This window comes from Papilio xuthus, unplaced genomic scaffold (genome assembly GCF_000836235.2).
Source record: "Papilio xuthus unplaced genomic scaffold, Pxut_1.1 DF824655.1, whole genome shotgun sequence".
In the NCBI taxonomy this organism is placed as follows: Eukaryota; Metazoa; Arthropoda; class Insecta; order Lepidoptera; family Papilionidae; genus Papilio; species Papilio xuthus.
This window is the reverse complement of record NW_013533994.1, coordinates 1,541,032-1,565,434: the sequence shown is the minus strand read 5'-3', so window position 1 is coordinate 1,565,434 and position 24,403 is coordinate 1,541,032. Positions and strand designations below refer to the sequence as shown.

At 33.6% G+C, this 24,403-nt stretch overlaps 5 protein-coding genes across 7 annotated transcripts in view; 2 read left to right on the top strand and 3 right to left on the bottom strand.

Moving 5' to 3' along the window:
• Positions 1 to 1,331, top strand: part of LOC106127441 (polycomb group protein Psc) — a 7,202-nt gene extending 5,871 nt beyond the window's left edge. The window contains exons 7-9 of the mRNA XM_013325518.1: positions 46 to 338; positions 534 to 852; positions 987 to 1,331. Of these exons, the coding sequence (XP_013180972.1) occupies positions 46 to 338; positions 534 to 852; positions 987 to 1,218 (844 nt within the window). The 3' untranslated portion in view covers positions 1,219 to 1,331. The remainder of the gene's footprint in view (positions 1 to 45; positions 339 to 533; positions 853 to 986) is intronic.
• Positions 1,332 to 2,657: 1,326 nt separating this feature from the next.
• CTL4 (C-type lectin 4) lies at positions 2,658 to 12,923 on the bottom strand. 2 transcript variants are annotated; one of them, XM_013325996.1, is made up of 5 exons: positions 12,756 to 12,923; positions 11,653 to 11,755; positions 7,617 to 7,777; positions 3,904 to 4,143; positions 2,658 to 3,111 (listed from the first exon to the last, which is right to left on the bottom strand). In XM_013325996.1, the coding sequence occupies exons 1-5, from the start codon at positions 12,906 to 12,908 to the stop codon at positions 2,953 to 2,955; spliced, it is 816 nt and encodes a 271-aa protein (XP_013181450.1). In that variant the 5' UTR covers positions 12,909 to 12,923; the 3' UTR covers positions 2,658 to 2,952. The 2 variants fall into 2 exon arrangements, with proteins under 2 accessions (XP_013181450.1, XP_013181451.1); XM_013325997.1 differs by having other exon boundaries at positions 12,632 to 12,824.
• Positions 12,924 to 17,037: 4,114 nt separating this feature from the next.
• Positions 17,038 to 18,837, top strand: DnaJ-1 (DnaJ (Hsp40) homolog 1). The gene is given in 2 exon segments (NM_001312184.1): positions 17,038 to 17,151; positions 17,278 to 18,837. Coding segments are annotated over 2 exon segments (1,215 nt in total). The 5' UTR covers positions 17,038 to 17,082; the 3' UTR covers positions 18,424 to 18,837.
• mTTF (mitochondrial transcription termination factor) lies at positions 18,630 to 20,867 on the bottom strand. 2 transcript variants are annotated; one of them, NM_001312186.1, is given in 6 exon segments: positions 19,202 to 19,406; positions 19,409 to 19,429; positions 19,557 to 19,707; positions 19,934 to 20,087; positions 20,165 to 20,261; positions 20,335 to 20,728. In NM_001312186.1, coding segments are annotated over 6 exon segments (783 nt in total). In that variant the 5' UTR covers positions 20,689 to 20,728; the 3' UTR covers positions 19,202 to 19,400.
• Positions 20,868 to 21,196: 329 nt separating this feature from the next.
• Positions 21,197 to 24,363, bottom strand: LOC106127500 (U2 small nuclear ribonucleoprotein auxiliary factor 35 kDa subunit-related protein 2). The gene is made up of 8 exons (XM_013325581.1): positions 24,208 to 24,363; positions 24,059 to 24,132; positions 23,757 to 23,977; positions 23,303 to 23,566; positions 22,971 to 23,147; positions 22,085 to 22,250; positions 21,902 to 22,007; positions 21,197 to 21,625 (listed from the first exon to the last, which is right to left on the bottom strand). The coding sequence occupies exons 1-8, from the start codon at positions 24,213 to 24,215 to the stop codon at positions 21,433 to 21,435; spliced, it is 1,209 nt and encodes a 402-aa protein (XP_013181035.1). The 5' UTR covers positions 24,216 to 24,363; the 3' UTR covers positions 21,197 to 21,432.
• Between the last annotated feature and the right edge of the window lie 40 nt (positions 24,364 to 24,403).

The window sequence follows — 24,403 nt, the reverse complement described above, 5'->3', positions numbered from 1 at the left end:
GGGGACGTATAGTGAGCTGATGATGATTTCGACAACGTATTACAGATTGCTAGTTCTGGACGAGATCGATCAGTTGGACAGCAAGCGTCAGTCAGTACTGTACACGATATTCGAGTGGCCGTCAGTCAACCGTAAGTTGGTGTTGGTGGGCATCGCCAACGCGCTGGACCTGACGGAGCGCAGTCTGCCGCGGCTGCAGGCGCGCTGCTCCCTGCGCCCGCGCACTCTGCACTTCGCGCCGTACACTAAGCAACAGATCATCGATATATTCATCTCGGTGCTGGAGAAAGAGGATAGGAGCAACGTGTTTTCGCCGGTTGCCCTGCAGTTGTTAGCTGGTATGTTTATTATAACAATTTATATGTGGATGTGTGTAATATCAAGAAAAAAATCACATTTCGAACATGTGATGTATTGGACTTGCTAGTAACGGAAAACCAATTAAAAAAAATGTTTGTCTGTCAGGATGACGAAGTCGAGGGCGACCGCTAGTAAATAAATAATTATACCTTTTAATAGATATAAATTTGCAGCTAAAATTGCCGCCGTGTCGGGAGATATGCGTCGAGCGCTCGACATCGGCAAGAGGGTGATCGAGCTCGCGAAACGCAGCAAGTTCTCTGAGAATCACTGCGTTGACAGCATGATGAAAGACGCCAGTGTCACTGTGGAGCTCAAGCAAGTTCTAGAAGTACTGGACGACGTATACGGCGGCGGAAGGAAGATCGAGAACGACGTAGAGGAAGGCCTGCCTATGCAGCAGAAGTTGGTGTTGTGCAGTATTATGCTGATGCTGACCAAGGGAAAGAATAAAGATTTGGTCATGGGGAAGCTGCACGATGTTTATAAAAGGTACTGTAACAATACATATTTCTTCTCCATAATATTTCTAACATTAGTTGCTACAGTTATGGCTTATTTATACACAGTTTTGTGCAAATGTGGCATGGATTATAAAAAAAAGACATCGTGAATTTGTATTGTAGGGTTGCTCGGTCACGTAACATCGCCCCCCTGGATATCGGGGAGATGATGAGCGCGTGCTCGCTGCTGGAGGCACGCGGGGCGCTGCGGGCGGGCGTGGGGGCGGGTGCGGGGGCGGGGCGCGCACGTCGCCTGCGCCTGCAGTGGGACGAGGCGGAGCTGCTCGCCGCGCTACAGGATAAGCCCCTGTTATCCGCCATTTTGAATGACGTCAGCTGTTTGTCATCTTCATAGGACAACAAATGTGTCTGACCATGTTAACTAAAGCCAAGTGTTATTGTAAAACTGCCAATATGCCTTTATTTCACATACGGACTAAGTTGTAATTTAAACCAACGCTTTTTAGATTTTACATTACATTATAAGTAATGTTTTAAATATGACAAGATATCATTGTTGATTGCCTTCTTCACAATGATATGCTTAAATTATTTCAGCATTAAAATGTGATATTTAAGGCTATTTTATGTAAGGTGCCTTACAACTTGTTAAGACTAAGTACATAATAACATCAACTGTTTTACTATTATCAATAGATTAATTTGACATGCGAATGGAATTCAAGCTTCTTATACAATTATTGTCAATGTTTTGAAATGAAATGTGACCAAAGTTTTAACAATTAGTTAGTGAAATTGTGTTTGATATAACATTAAATAGTGTTAAGTGATGATTTATTGATAATTTCTTATATTAAGTAGTATTTATCTTTAAATGAAGTTGACTGTTTATTGTAAGTAAACAATACATGTAAAAATATGGTAAGAATTAGGTATTTTTAAAAATTGTGTTTACGACGAAGCGCACAATGCTGGCTTATTCTAAAAAGTTAAAATGAAACTACGTAATTAATTAATTAACTAAACATAAAAGTACTGTTACTGTTTTTACTTCTACAAGTTCTTTTATCTGAGGAATAATGTTAATGAATGTTTACAGAACTTTATTACTCAAGTCTACTTTGTGTATGGACAATTATATTAACACCTTTTTTGAAATGTTTTGTATTAAGTAGTTTTTGGTACGTTATTAATTATAATTATACATAGTTATTTATTGTTAGGATATATGTTTTGCTTTTTTTTAGTATTTTTTAAATTTAAAAGGATAAGAGTTACACTATTTATATGTCTTCAACATTTTATGTTTTCAATCAGTTAATATAAAAAAAAATTTTTTTGATCGCATCATAAAATTGATGTTTCTTATGTAAATTAGTTTCACGATTATATAAATTTATCAACAGCTTCAGAAATCATAACCCATATTTATAATTATTTTGGGGTATTAAATGTTACTCAGTTTCATTAATTCACATAATTTTGTCCCAAATCATTTGACTTATTTTTATAATTTGTGTTATTAGTCTAAGAATGTCAGATCTTTTGTGTTTACTTTTTTATTGTGTATGTTTTGTGTTTTTTTATTAATTAATTAATTTTTGACTTATATTTTGTTGTAAAATATTGTGTTTCTTCTTTTTTGTCTTTCGTCTTGTATGATTTAGATAAAACTGTTTTTGATAATTTTCATTCTTACTTGCTATTTCTGTTTTACCTTTTTTTTTCTCAAAAAAGACTGAAGATTTTTTTATCCTTATTAAAAATCCTTTCTATTGTATCTGGTTAAACCTTTCTTGTGTAGTTGTGTTCAAACAATTCAATAAAAAACAATTTTTAAATATTATTAATTTATTCTATTCCTTAAAGTTAATCCTAATTTGTGCGAAAAGCTTTTTACAATAAACGACTGACCCAGTTATAACAATTAGGTATACACTTTCATCATCTGTATAATACTTGAAAGAATTTAATTCTCCGTCGCTTGAAAACGTTGTAAGTACATAAAAGATACCCAATATAGTTTATTTTTAATAATAAATAACTTAATAAGATAAAGTAAATTTTGTACAATGTCAGCCATCTAAAATAGAAGGCGTTGGTGCGATGTGAGTGATGAGTGAGGGGATCATATGCGAAGGCCGGGATTCCTGGAGCGGACAAAGTTGAGTAGCTCGTCGCTGTCCTCACAGATGAAGGGTTTGACGTGGTGGCATGCAACGTCGTGCCATTTGATGCCATCGTTGTAGAAATTGTTCAGGATAGAAAGGCAAGACTCGTCGTTACCCTGGAAATATTAATTTCATCATTATCGAAAATTAAATTTACTCTATACAACTTTTGCCAGAGTAAGCGCCTTTCTACACGGTAAAATATAAATCAAAATGCCAAATTTCGTCAAGATTCGTTTAGCCGTAACTAAACTTTCGCATTTATAAAGAAGTAATTAGAGGCCACGACGATGCGTGCATAAAAGGTGACAACTAAGATAAAGTTACTTGGGACACTATAAATGGAAAGTCAAAATTAAATAGTAGAACTTAAAGCGCACCGTTCAAAAACTATGCATGTTGAAAGACTAATCAGTTTAATGATAGCTTAGAGGCAGGTAACCAAACTACAGATCTCGATGATTCTAAGTCGTGAGCTCGCAATCATTTCGTCACAGTAATAATTCTGTCCGCTCTCACGGTACAGCGTCGTAGTGTTTGACCATTATTCATACAGGTAAACTGTTATTTTCTAGTTTCGATGGTGAATGGTAAAATAGGTGCTATAAAATTTCAACCGTAAATATTTAAATGAAGACAGTAGTAAGAGAAAGCTCTAGGATGCGAATGCGTAACGATGTTAGTTTCCAAGAAAGATGAGTGTTTTATTCTTGTCAGATATATACTTCATGTATCATTCTGCTTGGAAAATTATTTTTATCCAATATTTTGAATAAATTAAAAAAAAAATAGTATTTATGTTTCTTAATTGTGAGCAAGAAGCTCCTATAGATGTGCAGCGATTATATCGTTGCACTGTAATCCAATTCATTCAATAATAAAAAAAAAGTAAACTGTGGTAATTTTACCTGGGCGGCTTCTCTGTTGTCGGGCTGCGGCTGTCCGTAGCCACCGGTGTAGGACCAGTCGCCAGTGTTGCGCTGCGTGGTAGGCCCGATCTTGGCGCCAGAGCCGGACCAGAACCAGCCGTTCACGTTGGGTGGCTGCAGGTCGGGGCGGTCGCATCCGGCGAAGTTGCATTTACGACCGGATGTCCAAATGTAGCGGATGTTGCCACGGGCGATCTTTTGTTTTACAAATTCATTTTCCTAGAATAAAATAATAAGTTTATCAATAAATCTAAAATTTTATACGAGACTAAATATAGCGTATAAATATAGCTATCATACGAGACACAATCTTTAAAGTGGGATTATAAATGTAATGTAAAATGTAACTATCTCTATGCCAATCGAATGAGAAAAACGTCATCTATTAGAAACACTACTGTTATCTGAGGTTTAAATTAAGTAAAACAGAAATATTTGGCTATACCATCATCAACATTATCTTTATAATAACTAACATCAAATTTCTATATCTTTCAGTTCATCAACATCAGAAATGTTTAAGTTAAAAACTGACTGCCTATCTGGAATTACACGGAGGCAGAGGCGTTTAGAGACTATCATTAAGAGAGTGAAATCGAAGTAAACATTTACTTCACTATGTTACTGAAATGACTCATTTTGGCGTATACGTTTGGTTTAATGATAATGTACAATGATATTTTCTAAGACCTTAATAATAAAGTGACTCGTAGCCAATTAGCAGAGTGGCGTTGGTGTTAATGACGTCGGGCCTTGACTGGGACAGGAAGTGCGCGTCTGCACGCGTCACGTCGTATCGCGCAAGAAGTGGAATGTGTGCCGCGGCCACTTGCCGAGAACTGACGCACTAGGCCATTGCACCCCTTTCACAGACGCCTTCCACGCTCTACAAACTCGATTGACCTACTCGCCGATCGCCAATCCTAATACATATTGATGTGTAACCATAATTAGACGAACGTCGCCCATTAAGTCTATCGACCTGTACCGGATATCGACACTTCCAATGTTAGGAGTACTATACCTTGCGTTCCTTAGAACATGCCATGCAAATGTTAAGAGCAACAATTCTACTGTTGAGGATAGTTCCATAAATTCAATTATTGTCAATTTAGCAGCACCAATGGTAAAGAGGGTAACCAAAAAATCGCAGTGCGAATTGAGTTTGATGATGAAGTTGAGGTTTGAAACGAAACATATAAACAAAGATTTTTGCTGTTAACTACCAGTTACAAATTATAAATACAAAAAAAAAATCGTCAAGTTACATTAACTTTTATGGGTACTGAAACCGCGATGTCTAACAATAGGATTGAACCAAAGCATAGGAAGCAACAAGCGACTAGTACAAACAACCTGTTTACGATTTTCCGCATGTAAACATACCCGGATAAGTGTTAACAATGGAGTAGGGTGTTAAGACTGAATGAGTTCACTCATCTACAAAAAATACGGATACATCTGTAACAAGCATCTATTGTGTTAAAATAAAAGAATAAAACTGTGTATCGCAAGACTCATCTTTTTGGTATCAATGTAGATGCCAAAAATGCTTTTTAAATTATCTTAAGCAATCGACCTTGAATTTTGCAGAATTTGACAAATTTTGACAAATTTAACCTGACAGTTTCCCAACGGTGTTCATGATTGCAAAACATCGTTTGTGTTTGTCATTACAAGATGCATAATTTTAATACTGGGAAAGTGAATGCATCAACACAAATGACCATGCGATGTCGACAATTGATGCGAAAGAAACGACCTGTTATTGTCATAATGGTAATATGTCCAAATTGCATACGAACGTCTAACTTACGTAAAATCGTTTAATGTATATTATACATATTGTTACTAATATCAGTTAGATTGAATAAGAATGGATTTACCTAATTAATTTTAATTTCATTTTCTTTTAAATATTTTACACACCTTTTTACATCTCAGTAATGTCTGGTGGTGTACACGAAAATATTATACGAAAGTGTTCCTTTTCTTATATAAATTTAAAAATAAACTAATAATTTTTACACAATTGAAACAGTAAAAGCAGAAAAAGAGTTAATAAACTTAATTAAAATACAGCGACGCTGAACAGAGTTGCGTTGTGTTTAAACGTAAAATAAAAACATTATGGTGGAACATTCGATTACCATAAATTTCGCATCTCGAATATGCGACGGAGAAACACTTTCCATAAAATTTTTAGTATATGCATGACGTAACTCGACAATGACACACCGGCGAGCTGCGAGGAATATTCCAATCTTTATTGAGGACCACTTTCTACTTCGAGCACGTTCTCATACTAATACCATAAATTCTTAAACCCTTAGTATACCTACACAGTTAAGACGAAAATCATTTTTAAGAAAGCTTTTGTAGTGTACATTGAAAATTAAAGTCATTTTTTTCCTCAGACCTAAGAGCTAAAATTAAAGAATCTTTATGTTTCATTAAGACAAAACCTACCACATATTAATTGCATTAGTTTACATTTAGTTACGAATAAAGTTATGACATTTTCCTGCATCATCATCAGCTCACTATACGTCCCTACTGAGGGGCTTGGAGTCTTGTGACTAATCAATCGACGCCCCCTATGTCCCATACTTGGTTTAGATAGGGTTAACACGGTTACGTGAGACTGTGTGAATCGAAAACCTGTGGTGCCCCTTTCTGTGCTCCATGGACGGTCGCCTAACGCACAACTAACGCAAGTACCGGTACTGTAGTTAATGCAAACCAAGTCGTCAAGTGAGTAAATATATTAAGCTTTTCGAGGTAATTCTGTACATACATTAGCTAACTTTAGTAATAAACGTAGGCAAGCCTCTTGTAATATTTACATGGATGGATGGTTTATGTATTCTCTCGTACTTAGTACTTTGAATAGTTACTTAATCCACGGTCATCAGTAAATAAACAGAATAATATTATTTAGATTTCTTATGGTTTGCTTATTTAAATGCAACACTACAAAAGAAACATGCACATTATCATAATAGGAATTGGTGTAAAAAATAAAGACAAATGATTAAAAGTTCTTTAGATAATTGTTACCTATATTCAACAAGAAATAGGTACGTATAAGTTAGCAATAAGTTTTGTTAAACTCGTTGTCATAATTTTTATTATGATTAGATGCGCATGCACATTTTCAAACCGGTCATTCCCCCTTGAATGACTCTTGCAATATGCCTCTATACATGATTCTGCAATACAAAAACTTGTGTAGAATCACGTTTGCGGTCATCACCTCAACACACGAGATGGTTTATCTCGTTATTCCAGAAATAACTATTCGGAATGCAGCACTGCTTGCATTGCTTAGCAGTACATATTATTCTATACGGAATATTTTGATAATTCCTATTATTTGATCATCAGTTTTCATTTATAAATTCGTCCGTTATTCGTTATATTAATTCATTTTCGAACATTTAAACATGTAAGTATTTGTACCAAGTAATTGCACAATATGCCAATGAACAAAAGTATCTGCCATGGTCGTTAAGTGGTTTTTCAAAAATCAAATCTACCCTAAGGAACGTTATTAATTACCAATTAACGCTTAATGACTATGAATGCAGCCCTTAAAGACAAAAAATCAGACTATACTAGAACACCAGGGGTAACTGCTGATTTTATGATTTTTTTGATGCTTGCTTTATTATATAAAGTATTTAAATTACCTGAGGAGTCTCGAGAGAGACTGTGTCCATGCAGTGTCTGCGGCAGATGTTCCTGGCGTCGAGCCAGTCCACCTCGAGGTTACGCGTGGGCGCGTGCTCCCAGCTCATGAAGTAGGAGTGCATCACGCCGCGTCCGTCTCGGTACGTCGCGTGACGAACCCCTGTGCAAATATCACATTAGAAATACGAAAATGATATAGATAGGTTCTTGTTACTTGAATGTTAATACAAGCTATTTAAATATTAAATCGAAAGACCTTGAATAATTGATCCTCGAGTTGTGTATGAACAGTTTTCTTCATAGCTTCGATGAATAAAAAGACATATGAATTAAGAAAACATTGCTACGTGTAACACGCCCTTCTTAATTTATTACTAAATTATGTTGCTACTTATACAGCCTTAAGGTATGATAAGTATCTTTGTCTTTTTAACGATAAAGTACTTGAGCCAAAACGTAGAAAGCGCTAAAGATTACATCGACAAGATTGGTGACAAACAAAAAAGTGATTAGAAGTAACCGAAAGTAATAAAGTGTGACTAATATAAATTTAAAAAACTTGAAATTTGAATAAAGTTATCTTAGTCGTTTTGCGGTAAGATAAAATCATTTTATTCGTGTTGCTAGTATCAAATCTTTAATCAAAGATGACATAAGCCATATTGTTACAAGTCACAATAGACTACTTACGAAATGTTACCTACATATTCGAACATTTTAGTACTTTACACAATACTAGGTCCCATTCATGTGGAGTTTCTCACGCCTTATTATAATAAGTCTTTATATCTGAAAATTAATAGGACATCATAGTCCGTACTTACTGATTGTTCAAAAAAATCTATTCGTAACATCTCATCACTAAAAACTGACACTTTCACGCTTAATTAGAATAATAGCTTAATAACAAGATGCAATCAAGCAGTTCATAGACTTTGTAATGAAAGGCTCCCACAGTTGAAACACACAATTAAAACAAGTTCACCGGCAGGTCGAGTAATTGAACAGATCTTACGTAACTAGAAAGTAACTGCCGACTCAATTTAGGACTACCTTCGCGTCTCGCACATCTGTAGGAAATATTTGACATGCTCAAATAACAACATCCGGGCAATATTTTTAAATCACTTTATGTATTACCCAAACTAATTTGTGTGACGGAAAGTCTCATTGTTTTGATCAATCTAGGAATAGAAAATCGGATGGACGCATCACAGAAATTCCAGTAAGCAATTTTTTAATCGATATTCTTACCCTTTTTAGAGTCTGTTGTTATTTATAGTCGTCATTAATTTGTACTCACTCGATATTTATGCAGTTGCGTAATAGTCGAACTTTGTACACCTACTCTCTAAAATAATACATTACTTTAGGAAGTAAGTTCGTATTGGACATGTGTCGTCATAACATTTCATTTCAATAGAGAAAGTCGTGAGCAAAATGTTGTTAAAACAGTTTCCCTTCTTCGTCTATTACGTACTTGTTATACAATAAATCATCATGATTTCTACTCCTAAATATTTATTTATATTCGCCGGAAATAATTGCGTACTTTAAATTCTTACTGCATGCATATTATGATATTAGATTGCAAATTAAAACTCATAAGAATATGAATACTAATGTCTCGTGTTAGTGTTAGGTAAAATGATAGATAAATAAATTAATTGTTATTATCAAATTATAATCAATTTTAGTGCTTCTATATTTAGTTCAACCACAAAAATATCATATATACCACAAAAATAAATATATATACCACAGTGACGGTATGTTATCGTATTGTGCATGTTCGCACTTCGTATATCGAGTCATTTTGTTCATAGCTACTATGGTAAGGAATATAGCCCGTGATACGAAAAGTTTGTAAACATAAATTACTTATCGAAGTCTTAAATAGAGTTGCATTACAAAATAACAAAATGTGACAAGAGCTAGAAAACAAGCAATTAAAAATAAGTGACGTTAAAATGAATATATTCTAGATTTTATAAAAGATAGTATTGAATCGAGATCACATGTGTAGTTATTATTACAATGATCTGATGTCCTCATTCTGGCTCAAACCGACGTGAGTAATGCGACTGCGCAACCAAACATGTTATTTACTGGCCACGTACTAAAACTTATACTTGAATAGAGCTTAACAAAAGGTCTTTATTATTATTGTTCGATTGTGGGTCGATTGTGTACATCCGCGCGCTCCCATATGACCCGCTTAGCTCAACCGCACCCCAACGCACACTATTGCGAAAATTGCAAGGATTATTTATTTCGTACTGGATGTTGACACTAGAGGTAAACCAAAGATGGATGGAGTGCGTGTAAGAGAATAGGTTGGTAAAGATAATAAATTGATATAATAGTTAAGTGCTATCTTTCTGCAGTTATAGTTTAAAGCTCCAAAGTTATTTAAATTATTTTTTACCGTCCAAAATTGTAGCGCCCTTGACGTGTAGATATAATAGTAATAAACGGAGTCGTGAGGTCGTAAGTTTCAAAGATCAGTTCGAACTAGACAGGACTATGCTTTCACAGGACGCGGCGGTAAACAGACGTGCGTGACGATTGGTAATGAGACTTTCTAATTGACTTCTGTAATATGCCATCATCGCAATTGGACAAACATTTTGGTCTGCAGGGGGGTATTGAACGCTACCAATATTTTGAAACTGAACCACAATGAATTGTATTTGATACATTAAATGTGTTTATGTTGTCTATAAACTCTATATTGTGAAACTCCAACCTTCAATAATAAGGCTTTAAAAACAACACTGAAATGATAAAAACATTTTTTGAGTCACATAATTAAACAGTGACAGAGAACTTCGATAATTGACAAAGTACTGGTTACAGACAATTTAGAGTAAAAAAACATCCTAAATATTTCTATTTCTTACTCTTAATTGTGCGTGTGAAGTCACCGTGTGGAAGTGAACGTACACAGTATTGGCACATCTTATTATGGGGTCGTTTTCTGTTAGAGCAATTAGCCGGCAAGGTGAGCCTGTTGCCTGCATCAGCTCTCGAGTTAGAAAGGATGAGCATCTGTGACTGCGACCATGTGACCATCACACGACCGTGTTAAAGAAGCGTCGGACCTTGGATAAGAAACTATGACGGCACTTTTCTAGTGCATTCTATTTTTATTTCAACTTTTAGTTTTAAGATTCGTAGCACACTAATATTGGTACTTGAAAAAAAAAACATAATGAGGAGGTTAATATAAATGCTCGTTTCTCAAATTATGCGATAAAAGTAAGTTATTCGAGTAGAGCTTTCGCTCATGAGATATCTTAACATAAGTAATAATAAAGTATAAAAATATTTAAAGAGTCTACGAATAACGTTTTTCGAAAACGGAATGGAATATGCAAAAAATAGTAAATGTAAATGAAAATTTGCAATAACAATTATTACATAAAGCAGTTATGCAATCATGTACGAAAATTATCCATATTTTTAGTATTGAAAAAACCAAAAGATGAAATGATCTCGTAAAGAAATTGTGACCTTCTGTAGCCAGTCCAAGGTAATAATTATCGTATTTGGAAATTATGTCATGGACAATTTTTTTGCTTTTTATTTGACTGTAAGAACTAAATTCCCACAAAAGTGCTTATACGTATGTAAAACATGCGCATATCTACCTATAGTATGGAGCAATAGCATAAATTAATTTAAGGCTATATTATAATAGTTTTTTTCATCTTGATCTAAGAAGATAATTTCAAAATTGAAATGGAAATGTGTAATTCACTTTCAAGTAATTGGGCTTGTTATTAGAACGGGTTATTAGAATCACTTGAGTTAATGTGCTGTTTAATCGATGTCAATCTGCGTGTACTGTAACTCTAAGATTCAAACTTTATGACAGGTCGTGATTAGCAGCACGCGCTTGTCTTCGCAGGTGCATCCGATGGCATCCCGCTGTTGCTTAAAATGTTGTTGGACGCTCGTTCGAAATTCTGAACCGCTATTAAGTCTTCATAGGCATATAAAACTGATTGATAGTGTCAGTGCAGTACTTACTGTTGGCGCAACTCCTGGGGTCAGGGAGGGCTAGGCGGCGCTGCGCGTCCGCGTAGCAGAACAGCGCCAGCAGCGCGGCTGCCAGGCAAACTTTACGACTCATCTGCACAACAAAAACAACCTGTTGTTAGTTAATAAAATATATAAAATACAGAAATGGTGTGGTATTCTGGTAAAATCTTATATCAAATGACATCTTACTCTAAAATTAGGTCAAGCCGTTTAAGCTAATTATGATGTGACGACGAGACAGCTAAGGGTGAAAAGCACTAACGGTGATTAAGAATACAAAACAAATGACGATTTTTCACATGGCAGCTATTTTGCAATTAAAGGACTTATAAACATTTATATGGTAAAATCGTACTAAATTTAACGCGTCACATGGATTCCATTTGCGGTTTATACTTTTGCATTTCGTTCATCATTTACTTGGAATGCGGGGTTGCCTTAACATCCATAACAAGTCCCAATTGACACTGCATGGCTGTTTATGAGTTCGCTTTCTTTTATGCAGTCCATGAGCGACCGGGGCAATCGATACGTGAGATGAATTTATTTTGTTGTGTTTGTGAAAGCCACGCTCGCCACCGCCACAGTCGCCGCTGACCCGCTTGTCGCGAGCTTGAGCGTTTACGTGAAAAGGTGTCGACTTCGAGAAATCGTCGATTTGGGACGCATTTTATTCAAGGTGCGGAAAGCTCTTGTTAAATGTTATCTCGAAAGGAAAATTTGTTATTTGTGTAGTTTGTTATGCATTTATATATTTTCGAGAAAGAAAAATTATAAGATATGAGAAAAATGTTTTTCTCAATTTCAATTGTTTATATGTTTGTTTATATTTCAATAGTTTATTGAATTTACACAAATCGCCTCTATGAAGCATTTTTTCCAATTTTTACCACTATTATATATATTAATAATTATGATTACGAAATCCATTTTAAAAATCCCTGATTGTATTAAATATTGTACTTACAATTTTTTTGAGTATTACTATGCGATTCGTATGTGCACTTTAGTGAATGAGGGCAGTTAGTGTATGCGAAGATCACTGTTGGAATGCGGGTAGTAAATGCACGTGCGTGGTGCGTAGTGCGTACCTCTGTGTGCACGGCGGACGGTTGCGGTGCGGTAGTGGTAGAGGTACTGGTAGCGGAGGCTTGCGGGATCTGAGCACGGCCAGTAATCGCGGCGGCTAGCGGGCAACTGCCGCCGCCGCACCCGTCCTCTCTAATTAAGCCTCCGACATTCATTCACTTTCACTTCCAATGTAAGAGAAGATACGCTCAACCCCGCCTCGCTGCATAGAACTCACCAGTGCAGGATCGGAGACCTTCTGGAGGTCGCAGCCGGAAACTAACGATTTACATAACCCATGCGTGAGCACGAGCTCGCTAATCGCTATCGACTTGTCTTGTCCGTTAACAAATTCATTAATTTTTTAATAAATTGCCGTAACGTAACTACACATGTGTAAAACTTTTACTTTATCAATCGATCTTCGATAACTTTTGTGTGTTTCTCACAATTATTGTTTATTTACTTATAAGAGAAACATCAACAAGTTATTTACATATTTACATAACACGCTGACGTTGAAATAATTATTGTTTTGCTGTAGAATAAATACAAACATTCACGATACACACACAAGATATTTTTTAGAAAACAATCTCATTGTCATTTTTTAGATGATAACTTATATCAGTAACAAATATAATGATTTCTATCTCTGTCTACTCTTTGTTATGTACCTTCTTTGTAGAGCCGGTGAAATTTTACATTGTTACCTTTGCCGGGCAGCACATCTATATGATCGGGTATCAATGTTACTTGCCTGTATGTATGTAGGTTCTTAAAAGCTACCAGCAAACTCCCTCATATTACTTGGCTATTTCCATTTACTTTGTTTGGCTAGAATTACAATAAGAAGGGTGAATTTTATGAGATTTATTACATATAAGATTTGATTTTGTGACTCTAGCAATTCATCGTATAGATATATTTCTAAAAATAGGACTAATCTTGTTTTGAGAGTGACTAAATGCCACCGAAAATAAACATAAACAATACTCATATTTAGTTTCGCAAAAGTATCTACGATTGCCATGAAATAGCTATTCATTTGTGGCTCGACTAGTGGTCAGTAAAAGGGTAACACGCAAAGAGCACTAGTATAAATGCAGTCAGTATTAAATTTTGTGCAACAAATAGATGTGCAGGTGTGACGCAACCGGCGGGAGTCTGCGCGAGGTCAGGCGATCGCCGGTCTTCTGAGATAACATAGGATAACTACCAGTGAAAGTCATAGTTATAATGAAATTGTTGTATATTAAACATTTAAATTTATTCCATTTGAAGTAGATACGTCTGTGCATTGTTAATTATTGTATACAAGATGAATATTTTATCACCTTTTTTCATTAAGTTTGTGTGGTCTGTTGTGTAAAGTTTGCAATCCCCATGTTACTAGAATAACTTCTTAATAGTAATCATTAAAACTTCTTTGCATAAGAAAAAATGTACCATAATTACATATCACAAAAAAGTCGCATCGTTCAGAAACATTGCAACAAACAATATTAATTTACATTACGAAATATGTTTTTTATAAACAGTAACAAATCTGTCTTTGGTAATTGCTTTACCCTCGCTGTTTAAATAATCCTTCGATTCAAGGTTAAAGACATCACGTGCTTCGTAGAGACTGTACTCAGCTTCATTACCAATTCTATACGTTTATGTGAAGACTTTTACCAATTTCGCTACAATAGGAACTTAAGAATTAACAAAATCGTAGAATCGTAATCGTAAAGAAATTCTAGTACAAGTTAACGGACCACATAAACCAGATCACGTATATAATCAAGGTTATTTAAAATATAATTTTTATTTTAAATTATAAGTTTAAATCCTTCAAAAACTTACGGGTATTTAAATGTGAATAAAAAAGCAATTTTTCTTGTTCTTTTTATGTAAAACATTAAGAAAAATTTGTTAAAAATGTTAACATATTTCGGCTTAATAGCCGCCTCATGATCAAGACCATCAATATAGCTATTAAACAAATGACATGATTCACCTCGTTTATAGATTACATTTTTGTATTCAGCTATTATAAACTACAATTTACTAACGTGATACATGAGTTTCTGAATGTATTTAATTTATTTCAGGCTACGACCGCGGTTACATCAGTGACCCGTGATACCTGTGACTTAGCAACTTTACCGTTCATCTGCCGCTTGTTTGATGTCCCACTTAGCTTCATTTTAATTCTACATATTTCTATCTGATCCGCATTGTTTTATTTGTACAAATTTATGTTATTGATAGCTATCCGAATAATTATTTAACGTGTTTTATCTTTCGATTTTACGCTATTTCTTTTGCTGAATATCAAGTTTAGTTAATTAAGTTGTATATATTTTAATCGATTTTCTTACATAATAAAGGTATTGCTAGATCGGGCTTGTCGAAGATTTTCAAAATCTGTTCTTATATGTAAATCTTTTTTATTGGACTAAAAAAATCATACGAAATTGAAACGTGCTACACGAATTTTCAGTGACAAAAAAAGATTCGTCAAGACCTACGAAATACTTCTTATATCATCAAAATCAGTAAATCATTAACTCTAGGGATGCCGGTGACTATGATAACGAATTAAAAAAAATCGTATTTTTTAAGCAGGAATTGCGACCATCTCTATGAACTCTATGATGACCGACCATTAGCAATTCTGTCGCATTACATAACCTTCGACATTTCGATAACGACTATTTTACAGACATTCTCTCGAAAGATTCTCTTAACATTTCAATCTGCCTTTCTAAAGGAAATTATTACTTTTGTCAACATAACGATTTTTATTGTGTAAGTTACCCAAATTATAACATAAAATTATCAATACTAATACATATTCATAAAGCGACTCGTTCATAAAGTTTCTATCATATCAGTAGTATTGTACTCTTCCTGGTGATATTCCGACAATTATTAAAATCATTGTAAAACGGCCGTCTGTCGTTACGACTGTCGTTGATGTCTTTTGATCGAATTATAACAATCTCGTCTTTTTCCTCTGCTTGTCTTCTAAACTATTGATGTTATGGAAGTTTTAAAAGAGTTACTGGCATACAACATATTTTTCTTTACAAATTCATCTTCAACTTACATTTGAAATCTGTTCTTAAACTGAAAAACGTATAAAATACGAGCAACAATGTAGGTATTTTAAATATTTTTCTTCATATAATACTTTTAAAGCAGATCTCCGAAGCCTTATAAACTATATAAAATGTGTACCCAAAATCGGTTTTGTTACACAATATAGTATGTAGTATGTTATATAACAACGTTTTAACGACAAACCGTTGCAAATTTCAACTGTCGTCGGTCCATATATTAAATACATTTGTTTGTTAAATGGCACATTAACACAACCGAGACGGACGCGCACATATATTTATGACATGTGTGAAAGTTTCTGCACACGACATCGGCAAGCCCGGCGATCGGTGTTGTCGCGCGCTCGCACACGTGTTCAGCGCCCAGCCCATCATTTTCTGCGGAAGAACCCTCTATAATTGTTTTCTCGTAACGCCGTTTCACCGTACGATCTGATCTTGACAACCTTAACCAACCATGACAAATATTTACTCCCACCGAAAGTGTGAAAGTATTTGACTTTGAGTAACTGTTCACACTAAGAATTCGTTACTAGTTAATGATTTTGCCATCATGTAAAGTTATATCAACTAAGTGATGTAACATGAGATTTTACAAGAACAATTTAACAAATAAAATCTTTCGTGTGCCCTCTCTGTTTTCTTTTAATTTATAGGAAAATGAAAACTACAGAACAACATATGTTTGTATGAAGGTTTGTCATCTATATCGGTCTTCATTACTCTTTTAGAGAAGCTTGCTATAAATTCTACTCATAGTCCAAATACTCCCTATGATGTGATATAGTACATTTTAGCCACCCCTTCCCCCCTTTCTAATTGCGCTTTGGGTGAGCATTGAAAGAAGGAATAATTATTTAATTTAGGCTAGGCTATTCTTAAAAAGGGCTTTAACGATTTGTCACCTTTTAAATATTTCCGCCAATGTTTTATTATTTAAATTTTGAATGTTTAGTTCACTTACGTTCTTTTGGGATATTCAATTGAAAGAACGTTGAAAAAAAAAGTTATATTAAAAAAAAGAAAACATAAAATTAAATATTTTTTATGATTATAATTTTTTTTCTACACTAAGCAAATAGCCAAATGTTTTAAGCAGCTTGGAAATATAATCTGTGCACCCTTTTCTCTATGTCATACTCTATGAATCTATGTTAAAACATCATTTCTTTCTTTTCATATAGCACTCTGCTAATTCAGAGTTACTCCCTTTGTACTTGCCTTAATTTCATTAATAATGGCAGATAGTAAGTTATACGATATCCTAGGTGTGTCCAGAAATGCAAGCGAATCAGAAATAAAACGGGTAAGAAAAGATTGATCCACGTTATCTATTGTTAATTACATGCTGGTACAAAGGCAGATTATAGTCGAACATAATTGTCGTGATCGCTCGGACACAGTTTTCCAATAGATAATTTCTGTTTTTCAGAATTACCACAAATTAGCAAAAGAATTCCATCCAGACAAAAATCCAGCTGCAGGGGATCGCTTTAAAGAAATAAGTTTTGCATATGAAGTTCTATCCGACCCAGCGAAAAGGAAAACTTACGATAAATTCGGACTAAAAGGATTACAAGAGGGAGGACAGGGTGGTGGGTTGTCTACAGACGACTTACTCGGGCATATCTTTGGTGATATGTTTGGTATGGGCGGTGGCAGCCGGGGACGGGGGCGCGCTCGTGGAGAAGATACTATACATCCACTCAAAGTCACTTTAGAGGATATGTATGTGGGCAAAACTGCTAAACTGCAGCTGAGCAAAAATGTAATTTGCGGCCCATGTAAGGGTATAGGTGGCAAACCTGGAGCAGTTGTATCCTGCAGAGATTGTCATGGACAGGGCATTAAAGTGACTTACCAACAAATTGCGCCTAATATGACTCGGCAATATCAATCTCGTTGTCCTACTTGCCTAGGACATGGAGAAACCATTAGTGACAAAGACAAGTGCCCAAAATGTAAGGGGAAGAAAGTGTTGAATGAGATTAAGATCTTGGAAGTGCATGTTGAGAAGGGTATGAAAGAAGGTCAAAAAATCTTCTTCCGAGGTGAAGGTGACCAGCAACCTGATATACAGCCTGGAGATGTCATCATTATTTTGCAACAAAAGCCTCATGATGTGTTTCAGCGAACTGGAGATGACCTTATAATGAAACATGACATAACATTGACTGAGGCTTTGTGTGGGTTTCAATTTGTTGTACAGCACTTAGATGGTCGTGAGCTACTTGTCAGACACCCTCCTGGTGTTGTAATTAAGCCTGGTGATTTAAAAGGTATACAAGGGGAAGGCATGCCGCAATACAAGAATCCCTTTGAAAAAGGAAATCTTTATGTCAAGTTTAACATTGTATTCCCTGAAAACAACTTTGGAACTGAAGAGCAACTGCAAAAGATTGAAAGTATATTGCCACCACGGCCAGCCTTTGTTATGCCAACTGGGGAAGATGTGGAGGAGGTAAACATGATGGAGTACACTGCTAGTGAGCGAAGCCGTGGCCGCGAGGAAGCTTATGCCAGTGATGATGAGGAAACAATGCATGGAGGTCCTGGCATGCAATGTGCCCATCAGTAGCTCAATATTCATCTATCCTTGTCAAAGGATTTTTACTCAGACCTCACGTGTAATTTTATCACAATAATTCTAGGTAGTTAATATTATTGAAACATTTTGAATACTAGACTCATTTAGTGGCCAGCCAAGTGATAAATTAAAAGGGATATTTTAATATTGTTCTGGATGTGTATCATTGGCTTGGCAAGGTTTTTTATTTCATCTTGTTTATTATTGGTTTAATTCATGTAATTCATTCCACAACCATATGCACTGTTTGTTTTATGTATTCTTTTATGAATGCTACCTACAATAAACATGAGTTATTTTAATTGTGTAATGATTTTTGATAGAATTTTGAAATATGCATAATGGTATAGGGCATGTAAATAATATAAATTGTTTCAGGTAGCAATAAAATTAATATACTGCTTGTGACAGAATTTTTTTTTAAATTCATTTTCACTCAAATAGTCTTTGTAGACATCATATTCTTGTTTATAAATTTGCAAGGCATTTACTCACAATTATTATACTCAATGCTAGGAACTTTGACTTGCTATAATTTTGAATACATGTTTCTAATCTATACAATTAATAAAATTGTAGTGTTTGTTAATATTGACAAAAATCATATTTGTTCTGGGTAATCTCTGAATGTTTTCTGGAAGGTAGCTTATGAATATTTTCATACACTATCAAGTATCAACTGTGCGCAGTTAATAATACTTATGAGGCAAAAAAAGAAAGAAGATTAATGATCAAATTGGATTTATTAGCATAATAAAATAGTAATTCACCATTACTAGTTTTGGATTGAAACAGACTCTAATGATGCAAAATACTTTTTAAAGTCCTTTTTACTTCTAGACACTGCATTTAAATTGATTTCTTTTAGGCCTAATCTTCTGAGTTTCTGTAGTCGTTCCTTTACAGTCTTCTGAGATGCAGTTAATACCCTGGGTCTCCTTGCAATATCTTCAATAGCAAATCCTTCACTAATTAAAAAATCTAAAAATGATTTGAGCTGAAAAAAATTGTAATTGAAATGATTGCATAATAAATGATTAAAATTAATATCATTTTGTTATTTTGCAAATAATATGTTGATATATCCATCCATTAATATAATTTTAAGATTAGTGTAAATATACCTTAGTTACTCTAATTGTTCTTAGTGCAGGCACTTTTTCACACATTTTTTCCACATCCTTAGGTGAAACATTCAATCTGTTTGCTAAGTACACATGGGTAGATTGGTTTTCCCCAAGAATATTTTTTGTTTCTTGTAATATTTCAATATACCTGTTACATGGGACAGAAATAATACTGTATGGGATATATTATTCAAACTTCTTCTTAACTTGAATTACAAAGTACACTTAAAAAAATGATATCATCAATAATGATTTTTTAAATGGACATTTAAATGATATTAATTAATAATGAAAACTTGTATACAATTGTTTTATTTCAATTGTGAGAAAAAGGAAATATACAATAAGCATCCCTAGTTGTAATATGCACTAACCTATTTAAAATTTGCTCAGTACATCTTACCATCCATGGATACAGAGTATCCACTCCCAAAATTTTGACTTTCTGAAGTCTTTCATGAATAGTTTTAGGGTGATATTTTAGAACCCATAAATCTCTCAATATCCGTTCAGAACTTACTCCCATGTCTGAAAGTAATACAAAAATATTTAAATATAGTAGTACAAAAAATATTTATGGGAGAAATACTTTGATTATGACTTACCTAGTAAAACATTCAAAGCACTTTCAAGCCAGTCGAATGGTAAATTATAAATGAATGTTCTTTTAGCTAATGATTCTCGTAACATGTCAGGAGAACACTGAAATACAGAAAATAGTAAAATTACAGTTTAAATAAAAAACTATACAATAGTATACCAAAAGGGTACTTACTTTTAATCGAGATGAAATATAATATAATCTGTTTTTACAAAAACCCATCTTTTCATCATATTTTGTACAATTGTAAATTTGTAATAAGCTTCTTGTGGACAATTTGTAAAAAGGAAGTGCATCTTCTTCAGATAAGAAATTTAATTTTGAAATAAGCTTAACTTTAGACGCATCAAAGTTTGGATTACCGAAATCACTTCTATATACCTGATGTGTTTTAATCGTTGATTTATTACTACAATAGTTAATACCACGGGATTTATTCGCTATTAAAAAATTTCGAAAACAATGATTATGTATTATAGTAAAAGTTGAATAAATATTTTTGGGACATCGTGAAAAAAGGCTTGTCATATTGCTTGTTTTTAAGTATTATTTTAACAATACAAATTCTGATCTTTTGAAATTAAATGACAATTTTAATTATCCTTGTTTATCAAATTCAAATGACAACTGTTTGTGTCACTAGAGTGACATTGACACTCAAAGAGTATATAACTGACTGATTGCTTGTACAGACTACTTATGTTTCATTACGAATTTCAATGCGATTGACTTATCAAGTTGTATTATTTATTTATGTCACTGCAAAACATTATATTTTTGTTACAACTTATAACTCCAAAAGTCATCAATCAACGAGAAATGGCCAATCGAATTTAAAATCACTTAAGGCGAATGATGCAGTCAGCAAATTCACAATTTTTCGTTCATTAGTATGAAAAACGTATTTAGATTATGGCGGCAAAGTTTGAAAACGACATTTCAATAAACACACGTGTGTTTGGGATGAAATTAAGTTATTTAGTTTATTATATAAATATTATTTATTGTCAAATAAAACTCAATTATCGTAAATTATACATTTTACTAAGCAATTGTACTTTTATAAAGTAGTTGTTATTTTTATAACTAAATAGCTGTTGCTCGTCACTTTATCAGCTCTCGATTTAACAAAAATTCTAGTAATAATTTAACCTATGTTAGCCAGTACAGGGGAATTTTAAACCTTTCCTCTTTATAACATTAGGATAGATTATAATAAAAGCAAAAACCAAACTAATAATTTCCTTAAAATTATTAGTATTACGTATTCCATCAGCGATCGTTGGTATCACTTCTAGACTTCCTTTTGCGCGGGGTGTCGCGATCTTTTTCATTGTGATGTCGAGAACTGCGATCTTCATTGTCATGTCTTGAATTCCTAGAACGAGATCGTCTTCTCTTTGGCGACGGATCTCTTTCCGGAGATTCTGACCATCTCCAAGACCGTGGGGGTGTTCTTCGTTGCCTTAAAAGATGGTAAAACATTAAAAGTATTTTTTAAAGAAAAAAAGAAAGGACAAATTGCATTCTGCAAGGATTTTAGTTAAACACTAGAACAAAAAACTTATTAATTAGCCTACATGTTCTTCTATATCTAAGCCAAATTTCAGCAAGATTGGTTCTGGAGATACCTTCAAACCGTCCATCCATCTAAACATCCTCATTGATAATATTATAGTAATGGTAAATATTAGTAAAATGAGTAAGGCTGTAGTATACATGTATTACAACAGTGAAATACCTGTTATGTTGACCATTATATCCAGAAAATAAATCTTTTGGGTTCCTGAACACATGTAAGTAGTTGCAGCCTCGACCTTTGGGACAGCGTCTTTGTGGATGCAATCCTAAAATATTTTTTTATTAAAACACAATTCATAAACGTAACCTATATATTGTAGTAGGTAGTGATAAAAAATCATACCACATATTGCATTATCCCAGGACTTTATTTTACAGAATTGTAATGACAGCTGCCTACCGCCATACCAACGTGAATGAAGACCTTGGTATGCAGCAACTGCACTTCGTAGATCTCTAAATTCTACATATGTATTTCCTCTCAGATGTTTCTCATAATTATTGCACACCTATTAAAATATAAATTTTTATGAACATTTATTTATTTACCTAAATTGGTTATAATCTATGTTATTTTATTCATAAAAAGCTTGTTCCTTTTTTTTCAAGATAACAATGATTATATATTATTATTGGTACATTAAGATTAGGTGTTTTCAAGTGTATGCTTTTCTACATATCCCATATACATCCATTCACATCAACACATGTTAGTATCTTATATGAATCAGTTGCAATTTATAGTATATGTTGCTTCTCTTCTAGTTTTATTTTATAACAGAAAATTTGAACAATTTAAAATTGAACTCAGTAGAATCACAAAAGGTTGACAAGATATGTAATTATAAATGTACATATTAGACTTTACCAACCTTTAAATTAAAATCGATTCCTTGTGAAGTAAAATTTCCAGGTGAAGAATTTCACTGTTCAATAAAATATTGCCTAACTTGGCACATATATACAATGTATATAAAAGATATCATGGAAATCACTATATAAAAATAAAATTAATATGAAAATGCCAATAAATAAAATATAATAATAAAATATTATCCATCAAGACAAGATGTGGAAAATTATAATAATAAAAACATTACCTATATGTACATTTTAACTTTTTATCTTGTTCATTGAGCCAGTTTTATTAACTATAGCCGTTAAAGGAATGAATTCAAATAAAAGGATACAATCAACATATCAATATTTATGTGATCTTCTTAACTCACCTTAAGCTGTACAATTTTACCATATTTTTCAAACTCTGGCAGTACATCATTAAAGAACTCTTCAAAGTGTTTATATGTGTCTTTATCATCATATTCCAGCATTAGGTCTGTATCATATTCGTTGAAATTGGAATTTTCTAAGCCAAAGTGTGAATAAAAGTTTGTAGCTAACAGTACCTGAAACATTTTAAAACAGAAGTTTGTGTTATCAAAATATTTATTTGATAGACACATTATATTGTTACATTTATAGGATGTAATTTAAAATTTTAACCAATTATAGGGTTACATCATATAATTGGCTAGTTATATTTTGTTTTAATTAGACTTACATTACTTATGCCAGGATATTGGTGATTTCGTGAACACTCATCCCCAAAACGGCAACAAGCTGTTTTCAAAAAGAAGGGACATAGATTTGTATTTGGACGAGATTCTCTGGATATAAGTAATTCTTCAGGTGGGTCTTCTGAATCGCCTTTTAGAAATTGTTCTAACTTTTCCATAAATATTGTTTGTTTCCTTTTATTTTCTTCTTCAATTTCCTTTAATCTTTCTGCTTCTTCTTCTCTTCGTTTTTTTTCCATTTCCCATTCCTGATACACATCAACATTAATAAAGACTAAATCATTTATCAGTCTAACAAAATAAAAATTGTCAACTAGCCCCATAGAATATGCTACTATTCCTCATGATATCCATATGAATATGTGATGCTCTCTATTGGAGATCTTAAAACTTCAAGTTGGTTTTTGGTACTTTAATTTGAAAGGTTTAGAAACTTACCAGTTTACGTTTAGCAATTTCTTGCAGATGTTTTAGTCGTAACTGTTCATTCTTTTCTTGGAGTTTCCGCCATTTCTCAATTGTAATTTTTTCAGCCATTTCCCATTTATCATTTTCTTCCTTATTGCTAATTTCAATACGTTCCATTTCAAGAATATACATGGCTTCTTGATTTTCCAGCCAACATTTACATTCTTCGGGCGTAAGAATCTCTTGAGGATCTTGAATTATCAACTATTTTAGTTTACATATTTTTCTCATATTATGTCGCATTATTGACAATTATCTTCAAATAAACGTACCTAGATTTTTTGCGTTTTCTTTCCGAATTCTGCGTCGTCGCTCTCTCTTTGCTACTTTACGCCATTCTTTATGCCTGTTTGCAAAAATTTACAATGAGAAACAAAGCTTTGTAATAAATATCTACTTACCTATTTAGGGAAATACTTTCCTGCCCATGTTGAATTGTTACATTATGAGATTAAATGTAAAATAACTATATGCAATAATATAAAAATCATTATCTTAGGTATTATTTCTGTTTTCTAAACGGTATTATTTAGTTTGGATTGTTGTTATAATTTTGGGGATGACAGTGACTTTGACAGTTTAATTTTTAATTGAAGTTGTCTAAGTGATCACAGGTC

Excerpts from the sequence above, each read along its gene's own strand:
- CTL4 (XM_013325996.1), bottom strand. The coding sequence starts at position 12,908 with ATGAATGTCGGAGGCTTAATTAGAGAGGACGGGTGCGGCGGCGGCAGT. Across the intron at positions 7,778-11,652 it reads CCCCAGGAGTTGCGCCAACA|GGGTTCGTCACGCGACGTAC; the intron begins GTAAGTACTGCA and ends ATATTTGCACAG. Across the intron at positions 3,112-3,903 it reads ACAACAGAGAAGCCGCCCAG|GGTAACGACGAGTCTTGCCT; the intron begins GTAAAATTACCA and ends TAATATTTCCAG.
- mTTF (XM_013325916.1), bottom strand. The coding sequence starts at position 20,249 with ATGTTACGAGAATCATTAGCTAAAAGAACATTCATTTATAATTTACCA. Across the intron at positions 20,088-20,164 it reads TGCTTTGAATGTTTTACTAG|ACATGGGAGTAAGTTCTGAA; the intron begins GTAAGTCATAAT and ends TATTACTTTCAG. Across the intron at positions 19,430-19,556 it reads GAACAATTAGAGTAACTAAG|CTCAAATCATTTTTAGATTT; the intron begins GTATATTTACAC and ends AATTTTTTTCAG.
- LOC106127500 (XM_013325581.1), bottom strand. Across the intron at positions 22,251-22,970 it reads GTAAAATTGTACAGCTTAAG|GTGTGCAATAATTATGAGAA; the intron begins GTGAGTTAAGAA and ends ATATTTTAATAG. Across the intron at positions 22,008-22,084 it reads CTGGGATAATGCAATATGTG|GATTGCATCCACAAAGACGC; the intron begins GTATGATTTTTT and ends AAAATATTTTAG.